General features: G+C 37.2%; 1 protein-coding gene across 4 annotated transcripts in view; it reads right to left on the bottom strand.

Moving 5' to 3' along the window:
* The window catches only part of ERBB4 (erb-b2 receptor tyrosine kinase 4), a 1,169,745-nt gene extending 1,147,332 nt beyond the window's left edge, over positions 1 to 22,413 (bottom strand). For all 4 annotated transcript variants that reach the window (XM_055290486.2, XM_055290484.2, XM_055290487.2 and 1 more), the window contains exon 1: positions 22,296 to 22,413. In XM_055290486.2, the coding sequence (XP_055146461.1) occupies positions 22,296 to 22,377 (82 nt within the window). In that variant the 5' untranslated portion in view covers positions 22,378 to 22,413. The remainder of the gene's footprint in view (positions 1 to 22,295) is intronic.
* Positions 22,414 to 26,148: the final 3,735 nt, after the last annotated feature.

Genomic DNA, 26,148 nt, shown 5'->3' on the forward strand with positions numbered 1-26,148 from the left:
ATACCAAAAGCTTAAATTCTTAATTTTTGACCTTGCAAATATTTATTCTGAGGAAAACATAATTATGTGTAAAGATGTAACTCAAAAGAGTTATCTCCAGCTGTTTAAACATAAGAGTAATTAAAAATGAAAAATAAAACAATAAAAGCATAAAGGGCAAATTAAAAGGAGTAAATAAACTCATTTCATATAATAATTCTAAAAATTGTATCACTAAATGTGTTGGTCCAAATAAGAATTTCAGAAATTAAAATTTGGGGTACAAAGTAAGTACAAAACCTGGTTATTAAACATAATAGAAAGCATATCATTTTGTAAGAAGTACTATAGACACACACACAGACACATACACTCTTTGCACATCAAGAAAGTATTTACAAACATCTGCAAAATGTTATTAGTACAAAATGTTAGTAGTGATTATTTCTAAGTGATAAGATTACAAATAATATTTTCTTCATTTTTGCTACATGTATTTCTCAATATTTCTGAAATAAATATATTATTTTAATAATAACATAAAACTTACCTACTAAATGTACAAAATAAATCCAGTATAAGAACTCTAAAGTAATCTATTATTTCTCCTCCATTTGTATGGAGTAATTCTTTGGGCAGTAGAAAAATGTTAGACAACATGAGTTTCAGTCTCTGCCACTGACTGGCAACCTATTCTTAGGCAAATAACATCTCTAAATCTTAAACTTATTTTCTGTAAAATAACTGGAAAAGATGATCATATTAAGAGCTCTTCCAGCAAACAGTCCCATGTCTCATACATATTAGAAACAGAGCTAATGTTAAAATGTATTTAACAAAGTGACAAAATAATCTGCAACCTCATTATAGTGTGTTGAATTTATATGTGTTTATGTTTAAAATCACCCAGATGTTGTGGATATTTAAAGAGTTGTTGCTGATGTTGTTTTGTGAATAGCAAATGTATTAAACTGTATACTCTTGACGTCCCATATAGAGTTAAATAATTGAATTAAGGAGCCAGGGCCAAATATTCTTTGTCTTTGTCTTTGTACATCAGGCTGTCTGATTTCACTGCTATGCAAGGCCTGTGAGGTATTGAACAAATGAATGTCCAGGCAGAATGTGTCGAATGTCTAGGCAGAATGAACTGAATTCCATTGAACTATGTTTGCATGACTTCCACAAATTTCAAAGTGAGATAACTCTTAGTAAAGGCTTTAATTTCAGGCCCACAATCACTGCAAAAGTTTTCTATATTCTCTCCACAACATCTGTTCAAAGTCTTAGAATAAAATTAAGAGTTTGTGAATTACAGTTGAAATTCGAAATTACCAAACATTTTGAAATTTTCATTGAGAAAGAATTTAAAGGTCTTAACTTTGGTTTGCTCAACAGCATATTTCTTATTCTTCCTTTTTATATCCAACATTTCCATGTTTACAATTAATGGCCTGTGTCAGAAAGAGTAGACAGCAATGTGAAGTAGATGATATTGTCTTATCCTGAATTACAGAAGTTTAAACATACATTTCCATTCTTGCCCAGAAATGGTATTTGTAATGACTGCATCTTTATATTCAAACAGTAAAACCTTTTCAGTACAATATTTGGGCAACTGATGAAACATTAATAGAAAATTATATAGAATTAAGGGACATGGCAAAAGACTGTTTACTATATTCCCACCACACCATTATTATCAATGATTATCTCAATACTTAGAGTACAAGGGTTATTTGCAATGTGTTGAGTAGTAAGTTCAGTGTAGTAAAAATAGTCAGTTTAAACTCCCCCTTGTTAGCATGAGAGTGACTACATTCCAAGATTGCTCTTTTCTTTAATTCTTTTCTTCCTTCTTCTCCTTCCAGCCATGGAAATAGAGTTCAGTTATTTCTGCATGGATGCAAGGTGAATGAGGCTGTTGCTTCTCCTTGCAGTGCTATTGATTACAGGTCACTGACATAATACAGCTATTTTTTAATGAAAAAAGTTATATAGCATTATCTCACTTACTTGGGTATCTGAAAGGAATGTGTGGAGTATTATTTATTTATACAGAAATCTGCCAACTGAGAGGCATCATCTTGCTTTGAGGGGCCTCCTGCTGGCAAAGTGAGCAACCTTGTTATTATAAGAATTAAACGCTGTACACTGTATGAAAGAAAATACTAAACAATCCTTCAGAGTAGAGCTGTGCTGATTTTCAACCTGTAAAAATACATTATTCTATTTTAGAAAAACTTAGAAAACTTCAAAGTGTTATTAATATCACTCGTTAAGGCTACCTAGTTTTCATTGTTCTCAGCTACAAGATACATATTTTATAGTTTCTGGTGAAAATGTCAATAAATCTATTTAATTTGACCATAAATCAGTCTAAAACACTACAAGCTAGTTGATAAGGAACTGATTTTCTAGATAAGCACAATAAGCACACATCAGCTTGAAGTTTTCAAGGGACATAGACAGTTTGTACATAGAAAAATAACCTTAGAAAACATAATTCTAATAATTATCTCTGATCTCAATCATGAGAGTAATTAGTTCTTCCTTCATAAAGCCGTCACTGCAAACTATATTCAAGAATGAATGTTATGTCTCAGTTACAAATTATATAACTTAATCTCAAAATTTCCCAAGACCCATTTAAAAACCTTGGGAGATAACTGAACATTTAATAACGTCAGGGTTATTAAATATCCTTCAACATTTGCATACTTGTAAAAACTATATAGCATAGCAAAAGGTACCAACAGAATTGCCATGATGCATGAAACCACTAAGAATCAAAATATTTGTGTAAAAATTAACCATTTATGGTACCATAAGCCCTGTTAGAAAAAAATGTGATCTTTTTTTGTGAAGATCAATCTTGACAATCTACTTATACTTAATAATTTCCAAAGAGTTTAGAAAATAGAGAGCCCAAGTTGTTAAATGCACTTGTTTAGAGTTAAAATATAGGAACGAGAGGGGAGGAATAAGTACTGTGTTGAGATAATATCTGCTAACACAGTATCTCCATCCAATATCTAACTCCTTCTGGACAAACGGTAATTCCAGGGAGAAAATAGGGCAGGGAGTAAATGTTAGGCCTGGGGACCTGAATAGTTTCATGTCAGGCAATAATCCTAGAGAAGATCTTTTTCACAGTCCTGAGACGACTCCAAATAGGGATCACAGGCAAAAAGGACAGCTGTTATATCATCTCTCCTGAAAAAATATTATATGGGACTATTATTAATGCCATCCTGTGTGTACCCAGAATCACAGGCACTGGTGTTCTAATCAAGACTTCTGATTGAGAAAAATGAAAAACTTACAAAACCTAAACTGCTTTTATATACTCTTTTTCTCAAAGCACAAATAAATCCAGAGAGGCTTACTAGCCTTCTCAGAAATAGGATGTAGTATAGATCTCAATCATCCCTGAATTGTTTCTTAAAAGTACAACAAATTCTATTTAATTTGAATGCTTAAAAAAATCTTATTACCATTAGAAAAGTGAGAGACATGATTCAACTTTGAGTTACAAGTTTTATATGATATAAATACACTAAAATTTAATCAAGCAATATATACAATTTCCCAATTATCTTCCTGGAAAAATTGCAAATCATCATATTCTTTTTCAAGAATGTATTGATGGCTACAGTGGTCGGGGTAATATTAAAGCTACTGCACAAAATGATAAAGGATAAATAAAATGGCTGTTAGTCATGAACACAGGGAGGGGAATATCACACACCGGGGCCTATCAGGGGGCAGGGGGCTAGAGGAGGGATAGCATTAGGAGAAATACCTGATGTAGATGACTATTCAGCCATTAAGAAAATAATGAAATTGTTTCATTTGGGGCAATGTGGGTGAATCTGTCGGACATTATGTTAAGAGAAATAACTTAGGCACAGAAAGATAAAGGAGCTAAAAAAATGAGCTCATAATAGTGGAGAGTAGAATTTTGGTTATTGGAGGCTGGGAAGGATAAGGCAGAGGGGAATATAGAGAGAGGTTGGTTAAAGAATACAGAATTATAGCTGGATAGGAATAAAGTTCTAGTTTTCTGCAGCAATGCAGAGTAAATATGTTTAATAATTTATTGTATATTTTCAAAAAGCTAAAAGAGAAAATTTTGAGTATTCACAATTCAAGGAAATGATAAATGTTTGAGTTGATGGATAGGTTAATTATTCTAATTTAATTATTATACAACATATGCATGTACTGAAAAATCACTCTGTATCCCATAAATATGGACAATTATTATTTATCAACCAAAAACAAAAGAAAAATACATCAGGACATCTTAATTGGAAAAATATAATTTAAACATATTTGTCTTAAAATATGTTGTTAACACTTCTGTCTTCTATTTATGATCAATCATTGGTTAAAAAGAATGTCATAATAATGCTAAATAATATAACAGATGGAGGAAAATCAGTTGTATTAATTTTAATTATAGTTTAATATTCCAATTTATTGGTTTGCAGTAAAGTAAAAAGTTGAGTTGAAACTACATGAAAACTTCATCCCAGTCTAGTTCAATGCCTGCATCTAAAACACATTTAAAATTTGTAAGGTTATTTGCATGTAAAAATTATTTCATTGGGTTACGATTCTTGCACATAAAAATTTTGGTAATTCAACTACTACATTAAAAGGTTTTTATCTTAAAGGTATAGCTCATGGTTTGTCCCAGAAACTCTGATGGAAATCTAATCACACATCCCCACTGCCCATATTGTTCTGGAGCACCACCTGTCAGCTGAGTAAGATAATGACATGTGGTGGAGCTTGTATACAAAATTTCTACCTATCTCTCAGCCTAAAAATAATAGCCCTCATTGTTAAATTTGTTCTTATCTTTTGCAAAAATGAAGAATTCACAGCATCCTTGAAAGTTCCCACATTGGTTGATAGGAGAAATAACTTTTTAGAAATTCTAACCCACTGACTGTAGGGAGTTTGAGGTTGTTGCAAAAAAGCAAGCACTCAACTGTAGAAGAGCAGAAATCGCCCTTGCCATTAGTAATACCTTTTTTAAGCATGTACGGTTTTGTGGCACACCAATGTTAATTAGCAAGTAGACACCACTGGCATAGCTCTGTGAATTTAAAAGTTTATGATGTCATGCATAGCCTTTACCTGATTCCTTAATAAATGTGAAAAACTGTAATATAGGGAAAGCACTTAATAATCACAACAATTTACAGATTATCTTCTATGTGACAAATTCTGTCAGTGTTTGTGTATAGATGTGGATGATTCTGCTCTAGCATGCAGAAATTTTTCCAAAAATACATTCAGTCATACATTATTTTAGTTGTGTCCTATCTTGAAAAGTTTAAATGCCTATAAAATGTAACATAAAAAGTTATCTCATGAATTTGATTAAAAACCATTTTCTCTTGAAGGCACTTTTAAAAACAATAAGGATGAAAGGACAGAGGATTTGAGTTTGCCAGGTAAACATAAATCTTTGGAACAAAACTGTCTCTCTAAGCTCTTTTTTTAATACCAAAACTATAAAAACAGAATATGAAGAAAAAAAGGGTTTAAGAAAACCACCCCTCAAAGAGAGACAAATTCTTCCTCAAACAGTCTACTTAAAGTGCTCATGACAGTCCATGTGTACAATAATTCTATAAACCATTATTGTATCACCTGTTTATATTCATAGGACACACAAGACTCAAGTTCAAATTATGAAAAAGAGAAAGTTCATGCTCTTCTCATATTTAACGTTTTCTAACTTTAAATTTATGATGCTTCTATTTTGCTTTTAACTGCCCTAGTTCTCTCCTACTACTACTATAGCATACAAAATATCATTAACATTTATTGGGTACTTACTATGTACCTGATGCTATTTTATATGCATTTATATGCATTTCATTTAACCTTCACAACGATGAGGTTAATATTAATATTCGATTCCCTTTTTAGATGGAATGATTGAAGATTAAAAAGATTAAGTAATTTACCTATACTCACATGGTTGACTCAAACCTGCACTATTTAAATTCTCGGATTCCTCTATCTTACTCCTTGCAAAGTTTTACTTCACATGATCAATTTCAAAAAGTTACTGCAATGGTTACTCTATTTGAGTTATTATAAATGTAATGAAACCACAATGTTAAGTTAGAAGAGTGGCACCTATTGTTAATATACTTGATCCCATTTCCATATTTGATATATTCACAAATATTCCTAGTTATTTAGAATTATTATGAGTATCAAGCAAAATCACTGTCAATGGCCTAAAATACTTAAGATATGTATCTATGTTGCCAGCGTACTTCTTAGGAGTTTTCATTTCTCATCATATATAAAATGTTGATATTTAGACTATGTGAATTTAATAGGAGCCTAGGCATTGCTGATCAGCCACCTGCACAAGTGTGGTCATTTGCAAGTTATTTAATTTCTCCAAGCTTCTGTTTCCTTGTCTGTAAAATAAGGATGGTAGTGTCCATATTGTTAAGATCAGGTGAGATATTGTATGAGAAGTGCTTAGCACACTTCCTGATACAGTTGGCCTTTAATAAGTACTAGATATTATGATTTCTTGGCTTTTTACCAATGAAGAGTCAATGTGTGATGTACCGAAGTTTATGACAATTAAGATAGGAAAAGCACATTAAATTATGAAAAGCCATAAGTAAAACGTTGAATAGCTTGAGTCGGAGACACTGTAACATATCCAAGTGGAGATATCCAGCAGGCAGTAGAAACAGGAAGGTTTAGAGCTCTGTATAGGGGTAAGAGCTTAGAATAACCTACACAGAGGTAAGACAGGGGAGGGCATCTGGACAGTAAGAAAAAGATGAAGAGGACCACAGCCAGACAGAAGCATTGAATAGACTTACTTCTTGTTGAGTGCATTATCTTTATTCATTGCCTCCTTAAAAATAGACAATTAAAATCTAAGTCTAATATACACCCAATAATAGCCAAATTGATTGTTAGAATATCACTTCTGTTGAGAAATAGCTGTGTGATTTGTCCAATTATGTAACTGAGTCTCATTTTCTTTATCTATGACAAAGGATTAATACCATCTACCATGCAGGTTTAAGGAGGCACCAGAGGTAATGCATAAAAGTACCAGCACCAGGCTTGGTGCCTCCTGGCATTAAAGTGGATATAGACTGTAGAGGTGATAGATCAGAAAGCCTAAAACAGAATGTAGGTATCACAGAAATGCAGTCTTCATACAGAGGAACCAAAAACAATGTTCAAAGAATGACCACAAATGGAAAACGCAAAACATTTTATTTAGAAGGTTTATAGTGTAGATCCAAAAGTGGTAGTAAAAGAAATAGAAATGTCAAAGGCCTTAAAATATTTCCAAAGCTGCCTAATAAAGGTCTACTTTATTTGTAATTAGGTCAGGCATGCATATGTACATCTGTCTTTTTATCTCCTTCTGATTTTCAGTTTCCCTAGGAAAGTGCTTCTCTTTTGCTGTTATTTCTTAACATTTTATCTCCCAGCCACAAATGCAGGCCCAGTTTTCTAAATTCCTGCTGCGCCTAACTATGTCCCCACCTTCTTATATATTTCTCCTTCCAGTTTAGTTAAATCAGTATTTAGTTATAAATACCTGCTGGCATAAACTGAAGAGCAAAGTAAAGTGTATATATTTTAAGCTTGTATGCTTATATTCTCTATTGTTTTTTAAATTGAGAATGATTAATTGGTGATCGTATAATGGATCAGAAGTGTGAATATCTAATATGAAGACTGTTAAGAAAAAAGCAAAATATTTACTTAAGAATGACAATTTTAAAAAAATCCTTCACAAATCTACTAATCTATGAAGAGCAGGTAGGATGATGAGGAGCAGATGGGTGGGAATAGAGACTTGAAAGATGGGTTTCATCTGCTCTAATTTTTAGAGGCTATGAAAAGATACTTGGGCACAGTGTGCTTATGACAGGTTCTCAGAAATCACAGAACTCAATCCTCACCCCCAACATTGTGGACCAGTTGCTCCTCAGCTGCCTCACTCATTTCTTATCATCATAGAAGAGGTTAGATCAGAGCTTACCACCCCACACATGAAGGAACTCACTAACTCCTGGGACAGACCATTCCAACTTTGGTTAGCTCTATGAGAAACTCCTTGATGGTGCTTAGCTGAAATCTGATGCCTTACAATTTCAAACAGCTGTTAATGTTTCTGTTCTCCAAGGCTATACAGAACATTGCTAATCCCTCTTATATGTAACAGCCCTCCCTAGCTATTGAAGACAGTTATCATGTCCCCTTCCAAAGCCTCCTCTTTTCCATGCCTGGCATCTCCTTATTTCTTTAATCATTCTTCAAATTAAATAGTATGCTATTATTCTGTTGGAATATGAAATTTAAAAAACACATGTCCAAATCTAAGGTACCAAAATTATAATTAAGCTGACATTCATAATTTCTACCATAATATTGTATTTTAACTTTGTAAAAATAAAAGTTTTAATTTTAATTTTTTCCTCTCCTTATCTACCACAAATGAAAATTGTAGATGTAGTGACCTCCAGGGATAGTCCCATATCTAATACACACACCTGCAGCAGCTAATACCTTGCCAGATTATTCATTCTAATAATATGAGCATGTGATATGGTTATTACCACATAGATGATAGTCATCACATATTCAAACTATTGTGAGTACTTGCAGCCCAATTTATAGACACAAATGACCCACCAGCACTCATACTCACTCTTGGGAAAATGTATAGCGTTTGCTTTAAATGTGGACAGAATGCCCCTGTCCACATACTAAATTACATGGGTGATTTTCTCCTGGGCCTCACTCATGTGATTTTCTCCTAGGCTAATTCAAAATGTGGGCAGTGGCATCCTGTCTATTGTGTTTAAGTCATTTTTTTTTTTAACTTCAACTCACATAAAACAGGTGTCTATGCTGTGATACACTTATCTCAGAAAAATGCATTTCTCAAACTGGCTAATACTTAATTGTGGCAAAGTTACTGTGACACTATTCATATTTCTATTATTTTAAAACACTTATGGAAAAATTATTTTTATATGTAACAGTAATATTTACAGTATTTAGTGACTGTAATGTCAAAGGCACATTAAAATGGATCATGGCATATGCCAGAGAAGAGATATGAAGGTCCATCATTGTGCCACGTATTAACTCTTTACTTGTTTGATTGGGTTAAGTCAGAGAAAGGGGTTCCAGGGAAGGTACCAGGGAAACTCAACTAGGTAAAACAGCATTTCAATGTTTTAACAATCAGTAAAGTTGTAAGAAATACACTACTTGAATATTAATCCTGGTATGGAATATACTGTGTTCATCATATCCTACACAAGGGTTTATGGAAATTTGAAAATGTCAAAAAGAGGCTCCATATTCCTAGTAGAAAGAAAAAAATAAACAGTAAAGTTATTTTTTTCATGTATTTGAGTAGAAAAGCCTTGGAAAACATTTGACCTTGACTGGTTATAAAATCAAAGATGTCTTCAAGTTTAAAGCATACATGTGCTATCAGCACACGTACAATTACTGAAAACCTTAATCAACAGAGAAGCTATCTGAAAAAAATTAACCTTGAAATAACCACTGGTAATATGATGAGATGAACAATTCATGAATGAGAATTATTCTCTACAGTGAACTTGATTATGGAGAATATAGTCTGATGTCATGACAAATCCTTAACAGATATATAAATAACATTACAACTCTGAATACTCTACAATTCACTGTGCTACAAAAGGCTGTTAGGAATGCATCTTGACATTCCCCAATATAGATATTATTGTACAAATTCCAGTTTTTCTCTAGAACCACATTTCCACAAATGTTACACAACTGGTGAACATTTTCTTACACACGTTAAGCCTCATTAAGAAATTTCACTGAAGTTTACTCTGTTGGATAATACTTTTCCATAAAAATAAGGTTTTGAGTTTTGTTTGTTTTGTTTTAAGCAACTTCCTGATTATTACAGCAGATTCTATTCTGTTGGCTTATCTGGCAGGTGAATGACTACTTTCAGAATATGAAATTCTACCAGATTCAAATCACAAAATTATCATAAAATAATGGGATTTCTGACTGACTCACAAGTAGTAAAACTCTTGAATACCAAAAGTCCACTACATATGTCCTTGAAACAAAGCTACTGTTGATAGTTTGACATACAGGTATTTTATTTTCTGCAGATCTGGAACGATTGAAATGTTTTTGGTTCTCATTTTTTTTTCCTCATTAATAAATCTGCCTTCACAGAGCTCATCCTGCCAGTAAGAAATATGTTACTTACAGAAATTTATTTTTATATAGCCTATAAATATTGAGTGAAAGCTGTTAAACTGTGGGAGACAAACTTCGTCTGTACCTCTCAAAGAGTGACTGAGTCAGTTTGTAGGAGTGAAATAGCATGTATCAGATCTAAATTTGCCAAACAAAATTAGCTGCATGCCATTCTATTTGTCTTATCTTTTTCTCTGGCTCATGGTGTGCTAATTCTGGCCACAAGCAATACAGTAAGCACAGAAAAAAATAATGAATGCCCCTTTTACCAACAGTTGCATAAAATGTTTTGTCTATTTCAATTTATCTTGAAGCTTTTTATACTTTCAATTTTCATCCTGTATTTAGAAGAAAGAAAAGGGCCACTAAAGAATTATATCTCAATACCAATCACTTCAATTTCCATTAATTCCAAATACATTTTTAAAGGTTTCAATATATCACCAGGGACAATGGGCTGCTAAATTTGAAGTTAACAACTGGGAAATATTATTAACTGTTTAGCTGATATTTTTTAAAACTGTGACTTGAAATACTAATCTTTTTATTGTTTCTTAAATTTGTTAACATATTAGTTAAAAATATTACCAAAGATCTACACTCTTTATTATTTTAACTGAAATGCATTGTTTCATTCATGGCTAGTAATGATATCTATTCTAGTTAAAATTTTAAAAATGACATTAAAAGAATAGTTTAGGTAGTAAAACATTAGTGGATGTTAATTGTCTCTCCACCTATATTTATGGGTGTTAGCGTAACTGCTTTGCTAGTTGCACAGCTGTATTATCAGAGTAAACGTGTATTTGTAAACTGTATGGGAACTAAAAATTAGGAATAAAGCCATTTTCTTATTTAAAAAAATGGTCACATTTAACTTAGCCTGAGGGCAAAAGTCAAAAGTTGACTTTTATCCACTCTAAATAACAAATGATTAAAAATCCAGTGAGTCCAGTAAGCTATATTTCAAGGGGTAGGACCTTAATAATATAGCTCTTGTATATCCAAACTGGCAGGGTTCCTTTAAATTACATCCAACCATTATAAACTACAGTACTGTGTAAGGGAGAGTAGTAAATAAACCATCTTAAAAACATGATGTCAAGAAAATAGATATATACCTGGATTAGGCATACTCATATTTAGAGAGAAAATATTCTAAAAATTATCTCTATATAGTACATTATTTCATCCAAAGATGTATACCCAGGTACTTTACAGTGTGATTTTACACTACATAATATTAGGTTGGTGCAAAAGTAATTGTGATTTTTGCCACTACTTTTGCACCAACTTAATAATTTTCTTCTCAGAGCAATCCATTCTTCCTCATTAATAATGGACACTAACTACATGCACTAGAAAAAATTTCAAAAAAATTGTATAATGACACCTAAAATTCACAATTAATGGAAGAGCAATATTCCTAAAATGTATAATTTTCAACCATAGGCGGATTTACCACAAAGTTTCTAAAACAGCTTCAGCTTCAGAACCCCTCTATTGTACTGGTGCTTCACAAGACCCTGTACTTAATTTGTATTTCTATTTCAATATTATTTTTAAACAGGTTCCCCAAATTGTATAAATGCAGATCCCCAAATCTTGCATATGCCCCGATTCAAAGTTTTCTCAAGACAAGGCTTATATGGCAAAGAAAGAAATCTGAAGAATACAATGGAGGAGGGAAACTACAGAGTAACCTAAAGTAGCACTCCTTAACTGATAAACTTATTAGACGAGTTTCTTCATGTAGCTATAGGGAAAGCAAAAAGAGCTGCTGACCTGAAGGCACCAAGATCTGGCATGCTAAGCAACGCTTTCTTGCACAGTGGGCAGGTAGAGTGGAGAAATCATGCCTTTGAGAAGCATAACTAGCCTCTGCCGCCATGAGAAAGGCATGCAAGAGGCTGAGAAGCAGAAGGCAGAGCCAGCTGGCTCTCAGGACAGGGCAGACATATAACTGGACCCGACTAGTGCACCAGTTAGGCTTCACCGTTATATACTACTTTATATCTCTAGTCCCTCATCTACAAAATAGGAGCATCTACAAAATAATCCCTGACTCAAACTTTCTTCTCACGGATTCTTAAAGTAAAAAAGGTCAGGAAAGTTCTAAAAGAACTTCAGACAAAGTTTCTAATATCTCCATTCCCAATTTTCTCATTAATAGATTACTCAGCAGACTGTTAGGTAATTTTGAAAGTTACATTAACTCTTTTAGGCAAATATAAATTAAGGTACAATTAGTGCACCCTAGTGGCCTAGAAATGTTGACAGTTCCTTAGAATCTGGTAACCTGAGAAGAAATGTCTAGAAGCGCATTTTCCCTGGTAGACTCTGACTCTATAAATAATATAATTATTTCACCCATTTTCAGAACAAAGAGTGAATCATCTAAAAGAGCAACTAAGAGAATCCCCATCACCTCTCAGTTCAGTTATACTGCAAGTGCTTCCTTTATAGGATCCTTTTAAAATGGTAAGCATATGTCTAGATGTTTATTTTAAGATACTGAGAAATCCTAGTTATAACAAAGTTGTATTATCACATATATCTAGGAATAGAAAATGCCAGATTCTATCTGGAACCCTTTTTCGTGAAATACTTATCAACATTTATCTGGAGGCAAATATTCCTCCCAAGAGTCTGCAAAATCACTTAATAACATATTTTTATATTGTGTTTTATTGGCCTCTATTCTTCTTTAAAAAAAGAAAAAGCTGGCATCTTGAGCTTCTTATATTTCCTCTTCAGTTCCTAACATGGTCCTGAAATACACTGGTGGATCAGTACATGCTTATTGCTTAAATTGATTAAATGTTTAAATGGCAGATAAGTAAGAAATAGCAAAATAATAGCCATTAACATTAAAATACTGAACTATAAAATATTTACATGTTTAAAAATGGTATCCACATTCCACATCTATTTAACTTGCCAAAAATAAAACCAACAGAAATTGTACCACATTATGGGTAGACTCTAAAAATGGGTATAGGGATGAGTGATAGCGTCTTAGAAACACTCCACTTGAAGAAATATCCTAGGAAGCTCAAGAAAGCAACTAAAGAAATTTGCAGGGTAAACATGCCCAATAGCTATTATTAAGAATTCTATAATTATGTTATTCAAACAGCTTACTTTGTGCACTATACGGTTTAATTACAAATAATAACTATTCATGAATGAGCTTAAAATTGTTCTTGCAAATGTATGCTATTCATTCATGTAAATAATATTTTTAAAGAGCTTATATGTATGTGGCACCACATTAGTCTCTGCAGAGTATAAAAACATTGGTACTTAAAAAGTCAAAACTATTGGCTGGTTTGATTAAATGCCAGGTAAGTGATATTGATAAGGACTACTGGCTAGGGTAGCCAGTGAAGGAAGATGTAACAAAGACGTATAAAGTAAAATTTAAAAGATTCAAAAGTTTGGCCAAGTAGAAGCACCAAGTAAGCCACAAATTCCAGGAAAAGGGATCAGCAAAAGTAAGGACAATAAGCAAGGCATAGTCATGAGATATTGACTAGGTCAGTCGGGTTTTTAGACAGAGTACATGTTAACAGACTCTATGATGGATTTAAAAGGAAATTGAAGACAGTTTTAGCAGGCTTTGAACATTACAAGAGGGATCCATGAAAAGTTTCAGAATAAAAACTAATATTAGAAATAGTAATCTGACAGTGACAGGAAGGAGATTTTAGAGGTATGAGGACATGGAAGAAGAAGACCCATAAAGAGGATCTTGCAATAACCCTGCCTGAGGTTTCTAAGGACCAGATGATGCTTGTAAAAATCTCAGGGAGTAGCTTTTAACATACGCATGCTGTCAACTTTCCTTTAAAACAAACTTATTTAACTGCTTTGTTCTAGACAAAATTACCAGACAAAAGGATTCCTGAACATGAAAGTATGTGCAGAAAAGAAATATTATTCTGTTGTATTTTTATTTGGTTTTCATAGGTCCCTATAGAAACCCATATTCTCACATTCTTTAAGCCTACAGAGAAGGACAGGAAATAATGACAAAGATTTCAGTAAGAGTTTGCCTAGAGCAAAATAGTCACTGCCACCCATGATCTCTATTAGGCATCCCCTTGATAGTGATGGGGACCCATCCTGAAATAGAAGTCTGTGCCACTTATTGCTCAAGTCACAGCTATACTTGATATAGTCACAGAGCCTGGAAAATCTGTTGTCAATTATTTTCAGTCCTAACCAGCCATGAGACAACCCCAGCAGAGAAGAGAAAACAAGCACACGCATTTTTTGAAAGCAGGTTTACGATCCCCACTTGTATTCGAAAGATTAACACTTGGATATCCACCTATCCTAGAAGCACATGGGACCAGGTGTAAGTAAAGGTCAGCAGAGCAGTAAAGATTTAGCAGGTGAAACCGATTGTTTACAAGTCTAATCTTTGTGGAAAATAAGAGTGTTTATTGTACCATTCACTTCTAACACATTTAAACTATGTTCCAAATAAAATATATTATAAATCTTCAATCGGTCTTGAGTCCTTTTAGTTTAACTCTCAGGACTCAGAAACTGGATCTTGCATATTCCTATTGGTGTTTAGTATGCTTCAGTAACCCCTACAATATTGGAAATAATGTGATTAATAGTAATGATCCTGTGTTACTTCTCATGGGAGAGGTTTAATGATACTGCACAGGAAGTTTCATGGTGTTTATGTTAATCTTTTACGGGGGTCCACTTTCATCTCCAGTTTCTAACAGGAAATGACTCTTCCTGCCAAAACAAGTTTCAAACCTCCCTTCTGTCACATGGGCCCGTGAGAACACTTATCATGCCCAAGACCGCTGAGGCACATGAGGGAACTCAGCTACAACCAGACAGCATTAAGGTTAGGTCAAAAATATTGCAGTCAAAAGGCCCAGAGGTAGCATCTTACAGAAGCCAACTAGAGGGAGGCAAAGGTGCTATGGAAATAAATTCATAGTCAGTACTTAAAGCTTTGCTTATGCCCTTGCTCAAAGAATAGAACTATGTCTTAGGGCCATGATGAAAGAGGATGGCCCAACAAAGACTGTAGAAATTATCGTTTCATATCATATCTTAGGTCCAAGGACGGGCCTGGATGAATCTGAAGTATTCTCATGGATTTCCTGGTTAAAGGTCTCCACTAACTAACTGGTGATGAGAAACCCACTGTTTATCCTTTACAATCCATCTTATTTCAGCATTCATAGTACTTATTTTAAAAACGGAAAAAATAACCATTTTCTGATGATTGGACATCTTCATAAAGCCCAGGTTAAAAAAAAAAAAAAAAAACTCTTAAAAGTGCTATTATATACAGATAGTACTGTGGGCTCCTGTGTGACTTTTAGGGAATTCAAGATTCTATGTCTCCATAGGCCTAACCAGGTAAAGAAATCTTCTTATAGAACAATGTCTTTAAAAAGTTGCTTTATTTCTTTATTCCTAATGTGCCATAACTTAACAATGCAATCAATGATTACTCTCCAAATATAAATTAAACATGATAATGAGGACCCCATTGTCTTTCTTTTAGAAAGAACTACACAATATGATAATTAGGAGTGTGGATCCAATCCATTTGTCTTCACTTCAGTTTCTCAATTCTCTTTAATGCAACATAGCCTTTTATTTGTTTCCTTATTTTTGTATGTGTCAGTGGTTTTTCAAATACTTCTATGTGTGCTACAGAAAATGATATTGGTGTCAGGAGCTGCCACTAGCTTATATCATCTAACTTCCTTGCCTTGTCAGTTTCCTTACCTAAAACATAAGATGACTGTATTACATCAGTGGTTTCTAGTGCTGGACTTCTATGACACCAGTGCAGGAGAGCAGAGGCAACAGTGGATGCAAAGTGAGGGAATGTCAACCGCAGGGGCCTCAAAGCTGGCTCCTCCCTGCAGCTTAACTACACAGCTCTCTTTTTATTTTACCCTTTCAGCTGTTTTAGAAACTAGGGCTATGCCTATGACTTCACTTGGAACAACAAGAAAAAAAAGAGGTCCACTTACAAAAATAATTAAAAACCAATGAATTTTTTTCTAAAAAGTCTAAACTTTCCATTTCTAATTAATTGAATTATTAAAAACATTCAAGATGTTAATAGCTTAGGCATGACTTTTAGCTACACTAATAAAGGTAAGGAGATTGAGACAGAAGCAAGTAGTCTAATCCAAGATCACATAACAAATGATTGTATGACCAGAATCCAAACCTCCTAACTTTTAGTGCTTTATTCGCTAGCATCACACAATAGCAAGGCTGTTGCTGTACTACCCACAGCTAAGGCATGCACTATTCCTATTAAAGTCTATGTGGCTGCTGCCCCCTGGAGTTGTGCAAAGTGACAGGCCTGCAGAACAATTCAAAATGGAAATAACTCTAAAACAATTATTACATGCTACATAGCCTCTTTAGAATTAGTTACCAAAACATCCACATATTTCAATTCCATATTGTAAAAGGGACAGCTTTCCTCTCTTGAAAAGTTTGTACAACTATAAAGCACTAGTTTAAGTATCAAATGTGAAAACAAGGAAGTGGCCTTAAAGTTTGATTACAGAATTGGAAAATATGGCAATTTATTTAATAAATATTTCAGAATCACCAACAACTCAGAAAAAATAAAAGAGACTATAGAACAATTCTGAAAATAATATTTTGGGGAAATTGCTCTCAAATACAAATGCCTTTGAGTTAATAACCTCTTTATTTCATTAGACAGGTACTCTTTTGATAGAGACAGTTTGCTAGAAAGTTTACATTATGTTTCTTAATATAGGTACACACGTTTTAGATTACATGTGCAATTTAAATTACATCTATAAAAACAATTTACTGGAATGTGTCTCAATATCAAAGACTTTAAAGTTATTTTCAGAAAACTGTACAGTGCAGAAATAGTGCATTATATGCATTTCTCTCCCAGGCAGAGAAGCCAAGTTACAAAGAGATGCAGTGAGTTGCTGAAGGTATTAAGAAACTCAAGAATTGTCCCTGCAAGGTAGAAATCCTGATTTAAACCATGTGACTATGTCCCATGTCCCATTTAACCACAACATAGGCAATTAACGTCTCCCTCAAATTATGTTGAAGACATACAGTTTCAGGAAACATTGACCTATAATTTTTTCATAAAAAGGGGTTATTTTTCATTATAAACTGAAAACTCCAGTCAATAGCTGTATTAGAAATCATGAAAAGTAAGGTTTTATCTCTGACTGCCAATATTTATAATACTTCAGAAAATGAGTATTAGATAAAACACGTAATTTGGTTCCATATGGTGAAATGTAACATAATAGAGCATCTCTAAAATGATACAACCTGGAGAAAAGTTGGTAATATGATTAAATTCTACCCTGCACAGGATACTCAGTAGATCACTATAAAAGACAACAGTTGAATATGCTTGGTGATTAATTTCTGTAGAACAGATGTAGGCTTGAACCTGTAAAAACTAATTTCAGTATAAATATCAGCATCTCTACAAAGCAGTGTCTCTCAAAACTGGTAAAATTAAACAGAGCAAGTACCAACAAGTTTGTAGGTATCAGAAAATCCATTTTGATCATTTATTTCATTTATGTTTTAGGCACTTACAAGCTATACATGGATATCCAAAAGTAGCAGAACACTATAATATAAAGCCAAAACTTATGGCTATTTTTAAGAACATGTTAACTTTTCCTAATAACCAGCTTGATATAATACAAAAATAATACCATTTTAAATCATTGCAATGTTTAAGCCATCCTAATTCAATTTATTGTCTAAAATATGCACTGTTCATAGCCATTAATCTCAAGGTGGCTCTAATCAAGCTTTTGAGAGTACTTAGAAAGAGCACAATTCATTGCCTCACTAGCATTTTTTAAATGGCAGTGGTCCACCTTCCTTCCTTGGTCAAGAGGGGAAAAGAAAGAAAGAAAAAGGGTAAGAGGGACTTCTCTGTGGAAAGCTTTGGCCTTGGAGTCAAAGCTTTTAAGATGTGCCAGTGATCTTGGATCGATGCCTTTTTATTTTCTTTCAGGAATAAATCTGAGCAATGGAATGGCTTGTGATTGTCTGGCCAACCAGCCATATCAGATTTATCAGAAAGAATGAAAACTGGCTCAGAGGACTCCTGCAGTGGCTGAGTGGCAGGTTGCTGGGAAAGACACAAACAAAAACAATATACTAAGTGGCGGAAGGGAAAACATATATTAACACATGTAGACTCAATAAATACTAAGATGTAAAGAGAGAATCTATAGTAACAGAAAGGGTGAATGCATAAGACAGATGATAAATAGTACTTCTATTTAAAAACCAAAGGGATGAAAGCTCATGAATACTAAATATTTGAATCCACTTTGAGGAGGAAATATGATTTTCCATCAAATAAATGCAAACTCTAAAAATCAGCCAATGCAAACTTACTGTGTTCAGGTTAGAAGAAAAAAATGCATAAATCTTCCACAAAATTCATGCTCTGATAAATATTCTAATGTAATTTCTTAATTAAGATACATTTCCAGTGACTAAATGAAAAAATATATATAAAGCAGTAAGTGCCTTGATTTTCAACAAAATTTCACTTTCTATGCATACATGATTAAAATAAATAAAAGCAGTTGAGTTTAAGAGCAAAAAAAAAAAAAAGGAATACTGATATAACTGGAGTCATTTTATCACAACAGAACAGTTATAGTATTTCCAAGCGATTTTCAGTTATACTAATAGATATTTAGACATATTGTGAAGAAAAAAACACCTTCTTCTAAAAAGCCCCCATTTATATATATATATGAGAATTTCAAATTAAAAAGAAAACATTGTACCAATAGACGTGCTTACAGTAAACACTTGTAAGAAAGAGAATTGATGCTTTTTTGAAAATATATTTAACACCTTTTTCACCACTTAACTAAGTTTTATTAACATTTTTCTTCTCAAATGAAAAATAACCCCACGATTTTGGAGATATAATGATGTATCTTAAATATGTAAGAAAGCTATATGTACTTTTACAGAATGAAAAGACTGAGTTACCTGCAAAAAAGAAATGGGAACTGAACTTGTTCATCGTTTATCTATTAAGGTATATAAGAGTACCACCTCAATGTTACTATACATTTTCTTCAATACAAAGGCAATATTGATAATTTTCCATTATACAAGGAAGACAAATTTTAGAATCATTCCTTTGGTTAGCAAAGGCTTTATAATTGCCATATAAAGGGACTTTGGCTATATCTAGATATATCTAAATAAAATGCATAATTGAAAATGAGACAAAGTCCTTTGTAATTTCTAAAAAAATCATCCTCTCTAAAGCTGAATTTTTTCCAAGCAAAAGAAAAAAAAGAGGTTCTCTTCTGTTACAATTAAGAAATATCTTAAAGATCTATGCAACAGCATCCTCCCGCCCTATATTTTTATTCTGTTCACATAGAGCAGTAAATAAGGTGCATTCCTTCTGCTTCTTAAGAAATTAGCATTTCAAAAATATGCCACTTTCCCCTGAACTCCAAGCGTGTCTAATAATGCGAGAAGCAGATTGTCTTCCCTCGTTTCCTTAATTTGTTTCATCTAAAAGCAATTCACTCAACATCTTGTCGCCCTCTGGCAGCTTAGTTTACTTATCCGCACTTAATTTCTCATTTGGACCAAAACAAACTCCTCCAAACTGCTACTGACTGCTAACCGCGAGAGGGGAGATGAGCAATATGTATTTAGTTGGGAACACACAGCCATACACATACATAGGCACAAACACACACAGCCTCACTCATACTCCAGACAGTAGCTTGTTTTCATAATAGCGCTGCATTAAAACCAGCTGAACTTTCCCTGCCAGGTGCGGCAGCGTGGGGCGTGGGGGAGGATGAAAAAAGAAGTCCCCCGGGGCATTTACAGTTTCCAATGGATCACCTTAGTATGCGTGTTGCAATTATACCAGGGATGCACCCGAGAGCTTTTCTTTGTGCGGCCCTTTCATCTGGATCACTTTGTGTTTTGAACAAGTGAGGCTCGCCTTTGTGCCCCCAGAATTTCAAGTACAGAGTCACACACGGAACAACAATGGCACGCTAATCCTCGCGCTCTAAATGGGCTCACTTGTGGGTCTGACAATTCGCCCAGGCAAACGAGAAGAGACGAGCGAGGGCGCGAGCTGGTGTCGCCTGAGACGAGGAAGAGGACAGCTGCAGAACTAATTTGGATTACATTCCTTGCAGAAATTCTGAAAAGGGCTTTTCGGCATAGCTCAACCCGGAGCCTCACAGTTAATACCAAATTGCTGCGGACTCGGAGCGGGGTCCCCCAGTGGCAGAGGCTGAACCAGACAGCCCCCAGTAGGTCGCCTTGTAGAAATTCCTCTCGGCTAAGCCTGCATGTCGGTCGCCAATGCCTTTGAATGGGTCAATGTGCATAATCAACCCATTGAGGGAAAAATATGAAGTGACTCGAAGTGGGGAGGGAGATAAAAAGAGATGTATCTAAGAGGCTGCTTGGAATGTCAAGTCCGTGTTGGTGTGATTCCAGAGGTGGCTGGAGCGCGGGACCTGGTATGCGTGAAGAATTTCGGAGTAATTGGTAGGGTGCAAACGGCCAGCACAAACGCCGCAATGTGCCATTCGAAGGTCATTTTTAAAGGCTCGATAATTGTAACTTGTTATTTACTAGGCAAAGGAGGCGGCGGCGGCGGCGGGGGCGGAGCGGGAAAACTACAGCTCGCTGTTTTCTTGGTGAGGTCAGAAGGACACCCTCCGGGGGCCTAAAGCGCTCCCTATCGCCACTCCCGGGGGCTTTATCACCTCAAGCTACTTCCCACGCTCCAGTCACCATCCCCGGATGGTTTCGGAAATCTCCCAGGCTCTCCAAAAGGCACCCCTTGGCCGCGTCAGACATCGGTGCTCCTCAGACCTCTCCCGTCCCACTTTCATCCCCAGGAAACTCAAGTGTCAGAAACTTTGAGCTCCATTGAACTGCAGGTGCTGTCATTAGTCCTGCAAGCCGTGGCGCGCCAGCCCCGCCGCGCTGCCTCTCGGGCTCAATTAGCCCTTTGCCTGCCCAGGTACCTGGGGCTCGAGCTCTCCAGCAAGCAGTGGCCGCGCACCCATCGCCGCCGCCGCCGCTTGCTCCTCGGGTGGATCTAGTGACCCGCAGGCTCGGCAGCCCGGCCAGGCAGTAAACAGACAAGTTTGAAGGACTCCGGCCAATAGCAAGTTGAACTACAGGAAGAACTCTTCCCGGAGCCAAACACGGCAACCGACGGGAAGGCCGGGCTTCTAGCTCAAGTATGCCAAGCCTTTTTTTTTTTTTTTTTTTTTTTTTTTTAGAGGTCAGGCAGGCGAGCAAGCGCCCCTCAAGTCAATGGGGAGAGGGCTCCGGGAAGCCGGCCGAAGAGGCCCAGAGCTCCGGGCCCCGGACCGAGGCGCGCCCGCCTGCTGCACTCCGGCTGCCCGGGCTGGGCGCGAGTTGCGTCTGACCCCACAAGGTTCGGGCGACTGGGGGCGCAGCGGTCGCCAGCAGCACACACAGGTGCAAAGCCCGGCTCTCTGAGCGCCACTCTCCACCGCCCTTCGGGCTCGGCTCGGGAGAGGCCCAGCCAGCACCGCCCCAGGACCGCAGCCCCGGCGGTGCGGGTTCTTCCCTCGAGGACCCAGACAGGGACAGAAGAGTCTCCTCTGACTGGGGATTTGGGTCTCCCATGTCCCGAAAAACAGGCGCCACCAGAAGGGATCCCGCTTAGGCTCCCACACAAAACCCTCGGGAAAGAAAAACGGGGTTGAGAGAAAAGAGGGGCTCAGAGTGATTTTTCACGATAAATAAAGCACATGCACACATACAGGGTAAGTTTCAAATGGAAAGAGGGGCGACCGAAAGCCCAGGGAAGAGGCCCCGGTCAAGCGGTCCCTCCACGCCTCCCGGGATGGGTGAAAAGGGCAGGGGAGCCACTCGAGGCAGCCCCGCCGGCGGCTGCAGGTTCGGCGACCGGAGTGCCAGAAGTAACCCACCTGACTGAGAATCGCTGGGCTGGACGGTCCCCGCCGCCACGAGAAGGCTCACCCAGACCCAAAGTCCTGTCGCTGGCTTCATTTTTTGGAAGTCTCAGACGCTGTGCTGAAAATTACATGTCCAAATGGCATATCCCCCTTTCGGGCACGCGGAGGAGATCCCCCAGCCGGGCGCGCGTGGGGGTGCGAGGGGGGCGGGCGCGGCGCGCGCGGTGTAGCGACTCCCAGAGCGGGCAACCGCGTCCGCGCCCGCGGGTCCAGGGCCAGGGCCCGAGGAGGGGGCGAGTGTGAGCGCGTGTGTGCGCGTGTGGGAGTGTGCTCGGTGTGTGCGCTTGGCGCTCTGGGCCGGACTGTGCAGCTATTTCCCCGCGTGAGCCTTCGCTTGCTCGCTCCCTCCTCACTTTCTCTCTCTCTCACTGGTTGGTCAACAATAAAAAAGGAAGGGGGGCGAAAGGTTTCCAAAAAAAGTTGATTGCAAAGAGGCGGTAGGTTTCCGGCCTCTCCCCGCAGCCGGGCTATGTTCTGCTCCTTCTTCAGTTTCCTTGCACCTCCAGTCCAAATCGGGAGGGGAGCGGGGCGGGGGGAGCTTCTCGCTTCTCCCCGGATCCCGTTCTTCTTTTTCCTGTCAGCTTTCCTCACACTTGTCCGGCGGCTGCGGTAATTAAAGCTCCGAGCGTCATTTCCAGCGCTCCGCGGTCTCCAGCTGCAGCCCACAGAGAAATTAATAAGACTCCAGAAAAAAAAAAAAAAAAAAAGGTGCGGGGGGCGGTGGGAATAAAACAACCCTCCACGCAACCAGGCCGGCTCTGCTCAGCCGCGCAAACCCCGCCCATGCTCTGACCCAACTAGCCACGCCCTTCCCCCCCCCAAAGGGAAATCTTATTGGCTCAGCCACTCCCCAAAATCGTGGGCCTCCGGAGTTGGGAAAACACCTGTCAGGGAAAGGGAGGCTCTTGGTGGGGGCAGGGGAAGCTGGATTTAAAGGGCTCACCGAAGCCATGCACTGAAGCACTCGTCTTCCCTCCCTGGCAGAGGCCTGGGACAGCTGGCCTGCTGCGTGGAGAGACCATCGGAGGGCCGCTTAAGGAAAAGATTTTTTTTTTTTTTTTGAACAAGAAAGTCAGCATTTTCTCCGTTGCCCCACGATGCTCATCTACAGACAGGACTTTCCCTAGAAATAAAAGAAAAGTCAATGTTGCTTTCAGCAAAAAGCCTCCGCCCGCAGCACTCTGCCACTCATGGTCCACGATTAGAAAGTACTTTAAAAATGTGTACAGTAAGTAACTGGTAGCCCCTGCGGATTAGGTAGTGGTAGGGTATAATCACCGCCCGCCTCCCGCCCCCAGTTATGCCATCTCTCCGGTTACTCCTACATTTCCAAACTGACCAATATTGAGCCAAACTAAAATTTCACATTTATAAAGCCATATCCTTTGATTTTTAGATTTTATGGTTTTTTTCACCTTTGGAGTTCATTCTTATTAAGCAGATTCTAGTCCAAAGCCACTGATTTGATCTTAAAGGGCCAGAAATTGTCCCCAGCCTGAAAGAATTTCAAGAGGCCACATCAGAGCATAATTAACCTTAAATGATTCTGTTTATTCTACAGTAGACCCAGCTTTAGGCCCCTTCCTTGTCCTCACTCTGCACATTCATGGTCCCTAACCCGGAGGTCATTGCTAGTTACGAAAGTCTCTGACCTTTTCTGAATCTAAAATATTCTGGGACTGGGTCATTTCAATGTACATATCCCTTGCCTTTTACAGCTCTGAAACCGCACCCTGACAAGGGCCAGAATCTCCTGGGGGTAGTTATTGGTTTGCTATTTGTACAGGCATTCTATGTATGAATCACTTTCCTTTTTTGGTTTTTCTAGAAGCAGCAAATATATAAATAAAAAGTATCAGGGGAGCTTAAAAATCAAACCACCCTGCCTTTCATTTGGGACCTTGATCTCCATTTCCCAGTCTCTTATCTATAGCCCCATTCCTTAAGAATTTCCATGGAGCTGAGAACGATAGTAAGTACAGGTGCCTGAAGCCTGAAGCTTTCCCTTTCTTAGACCCACAGCAAATAACAGGCTCCATGAAGACGCCAAACAAGCTGAGCATGCGGTTTTACCAGAAGCAGCCTAGGGCAGGGAGGAATCAAGCCTAGAGCAGATGACGGAGATTTGACCAGAATGGTACTGATTGCAGCAGAACTGTGCACACTGCTCTTTGGGATTATCTTTTTTTCTTTTTTTATTACTCTTTCTCTCTGTTTTCTCTTCTTTCAGTCAATCTCTTCTCATTCTCCTTGTCTTAAATCCTTTTGAAATTCTCAGGCACCTCTCTTCCATAAAAGCTACTTCTTTTCAAAACTTACTTTCTGTCCCTAGAATGACAATTTAAATGAGAAAAACATCTTGCTTTTGTAAAAGTTTAAGTCTCTGCAGTTAAAAAAAAAAAAAAAAAAAAAAAAAAAAGTCTGGTTTCTGATGCCAATTATCTTGCACTAAGTGAAGGAATGGGCCAGGTGTGGTGGCTCATGCTTGTAATTCTAGCATTTTGGGAGGCTGAAGTGGGAGGATCCCTTGAGGCCAGAAGTTCCAGACCAACCTGGGCAACATAGTGAGACCTCGTCGCTACCATTTTTTTTTCTTTTTTAATGAGCTGGGTATGGTGGTGCATACCTGTAGTCTTAGCTATTGGGAGGCTGAGATGGGATAGAATTGCTTGAGCCCAGGAGTTAGTATTTACAGTGAGCTATGATCATGCCACTGCACTCCAACCTGGGAGATAGAGCAAGACCCTATCTCTAAAAAAAAAAAAGAAAAGAAAAAGAAAACAAAGACAAAGTGAATAAATGAATTGCATATTGTCGCTTAAATTGTAGGGCAAAAACTTCATGGCCTGAATATTTTGGATTTTTTTATAGTTGTGCCAATTATGTTAGTTTTTGTTCCCCTGTCAATTTTATAGCTTTTCTATAACAGAATATCTTCTATATGCCCTGGTCTCACCCATATCTTCTATAATAATTCTTGACAAATGAGGATTTTCCATTAATATTCATTGGTTTAAAAAAACACTTAGTATATATTTTTGCGGATATTAAACAGCCCATACAAAGTATTCACCTATTAAATTACTCAACATACCCACAGTTTCCCTCTAATTCTGTTTGTTCTGCCTTGGTCCCCATTTTACTCATTCTAACATTGAAACAACAATTTTAGATATGTGGCCACAGATGGGTATCTGAACAGCAGCCTATAAAATGATTTGACATCAAAGCTTTCACCAAAAAAAGCATGATATATTTGATGGTGCCTTGTCTACCCAATCAGATTCCAGCTCAGATAATTTGAAATGTAGACAGAAAGGTAGTGCCCTGTATGGGCAAGCCAAAGGATGAGAAAGAAGCCACGAGCTAGAGTCAAGAATCAGTTATTTCAGTGTCTACCCTCATTTGCTTCCCATCTCATCTAAGTCATTATAAGAAACAAATACCAGAGTAGGGAATATTTACTAGCTGATGTAGGATGTAGAAAGGACATAGTACTTGGATTGTTAGAGGCCAAGATGGATCTCTGTATTTCTTTACTTTTCCATGTAGCTTGATAATAAATCCCGATTAGGGGACCTAACTAGAATGTGTTGCTGTTACTCACAACCTGCATAAAAATTATATGGGGAACACAATGTGTTACTTAGCAAGCCATGGATGAATACCTGGAATTACCTGCTGACTGCCCGTTTTCTAGAAACAGCCCTTTCCTCAGTTCTACATGTTTAACTTGGATCTACCTCCATGCTACAACAACCCCCACTCCCTGGCTCTAAGTTGGATCACTCAAAACACCAAGTTG

Source organism: Symphalangus syndactylus, chromosome 8 (genome assembly GCF_028878055.3).
Source record: "Symphalangus syndactylus isolate Jambi chromosome 8, NHGRI_mSymSyn1-v2.1_pri, whole genome shotgun sequence".
NCBI lineage: Eukaryota > Metazoa > Chordata > Mammalia > Primates > Hylobatidae > Symphalangus > Symphalangus syndactylus.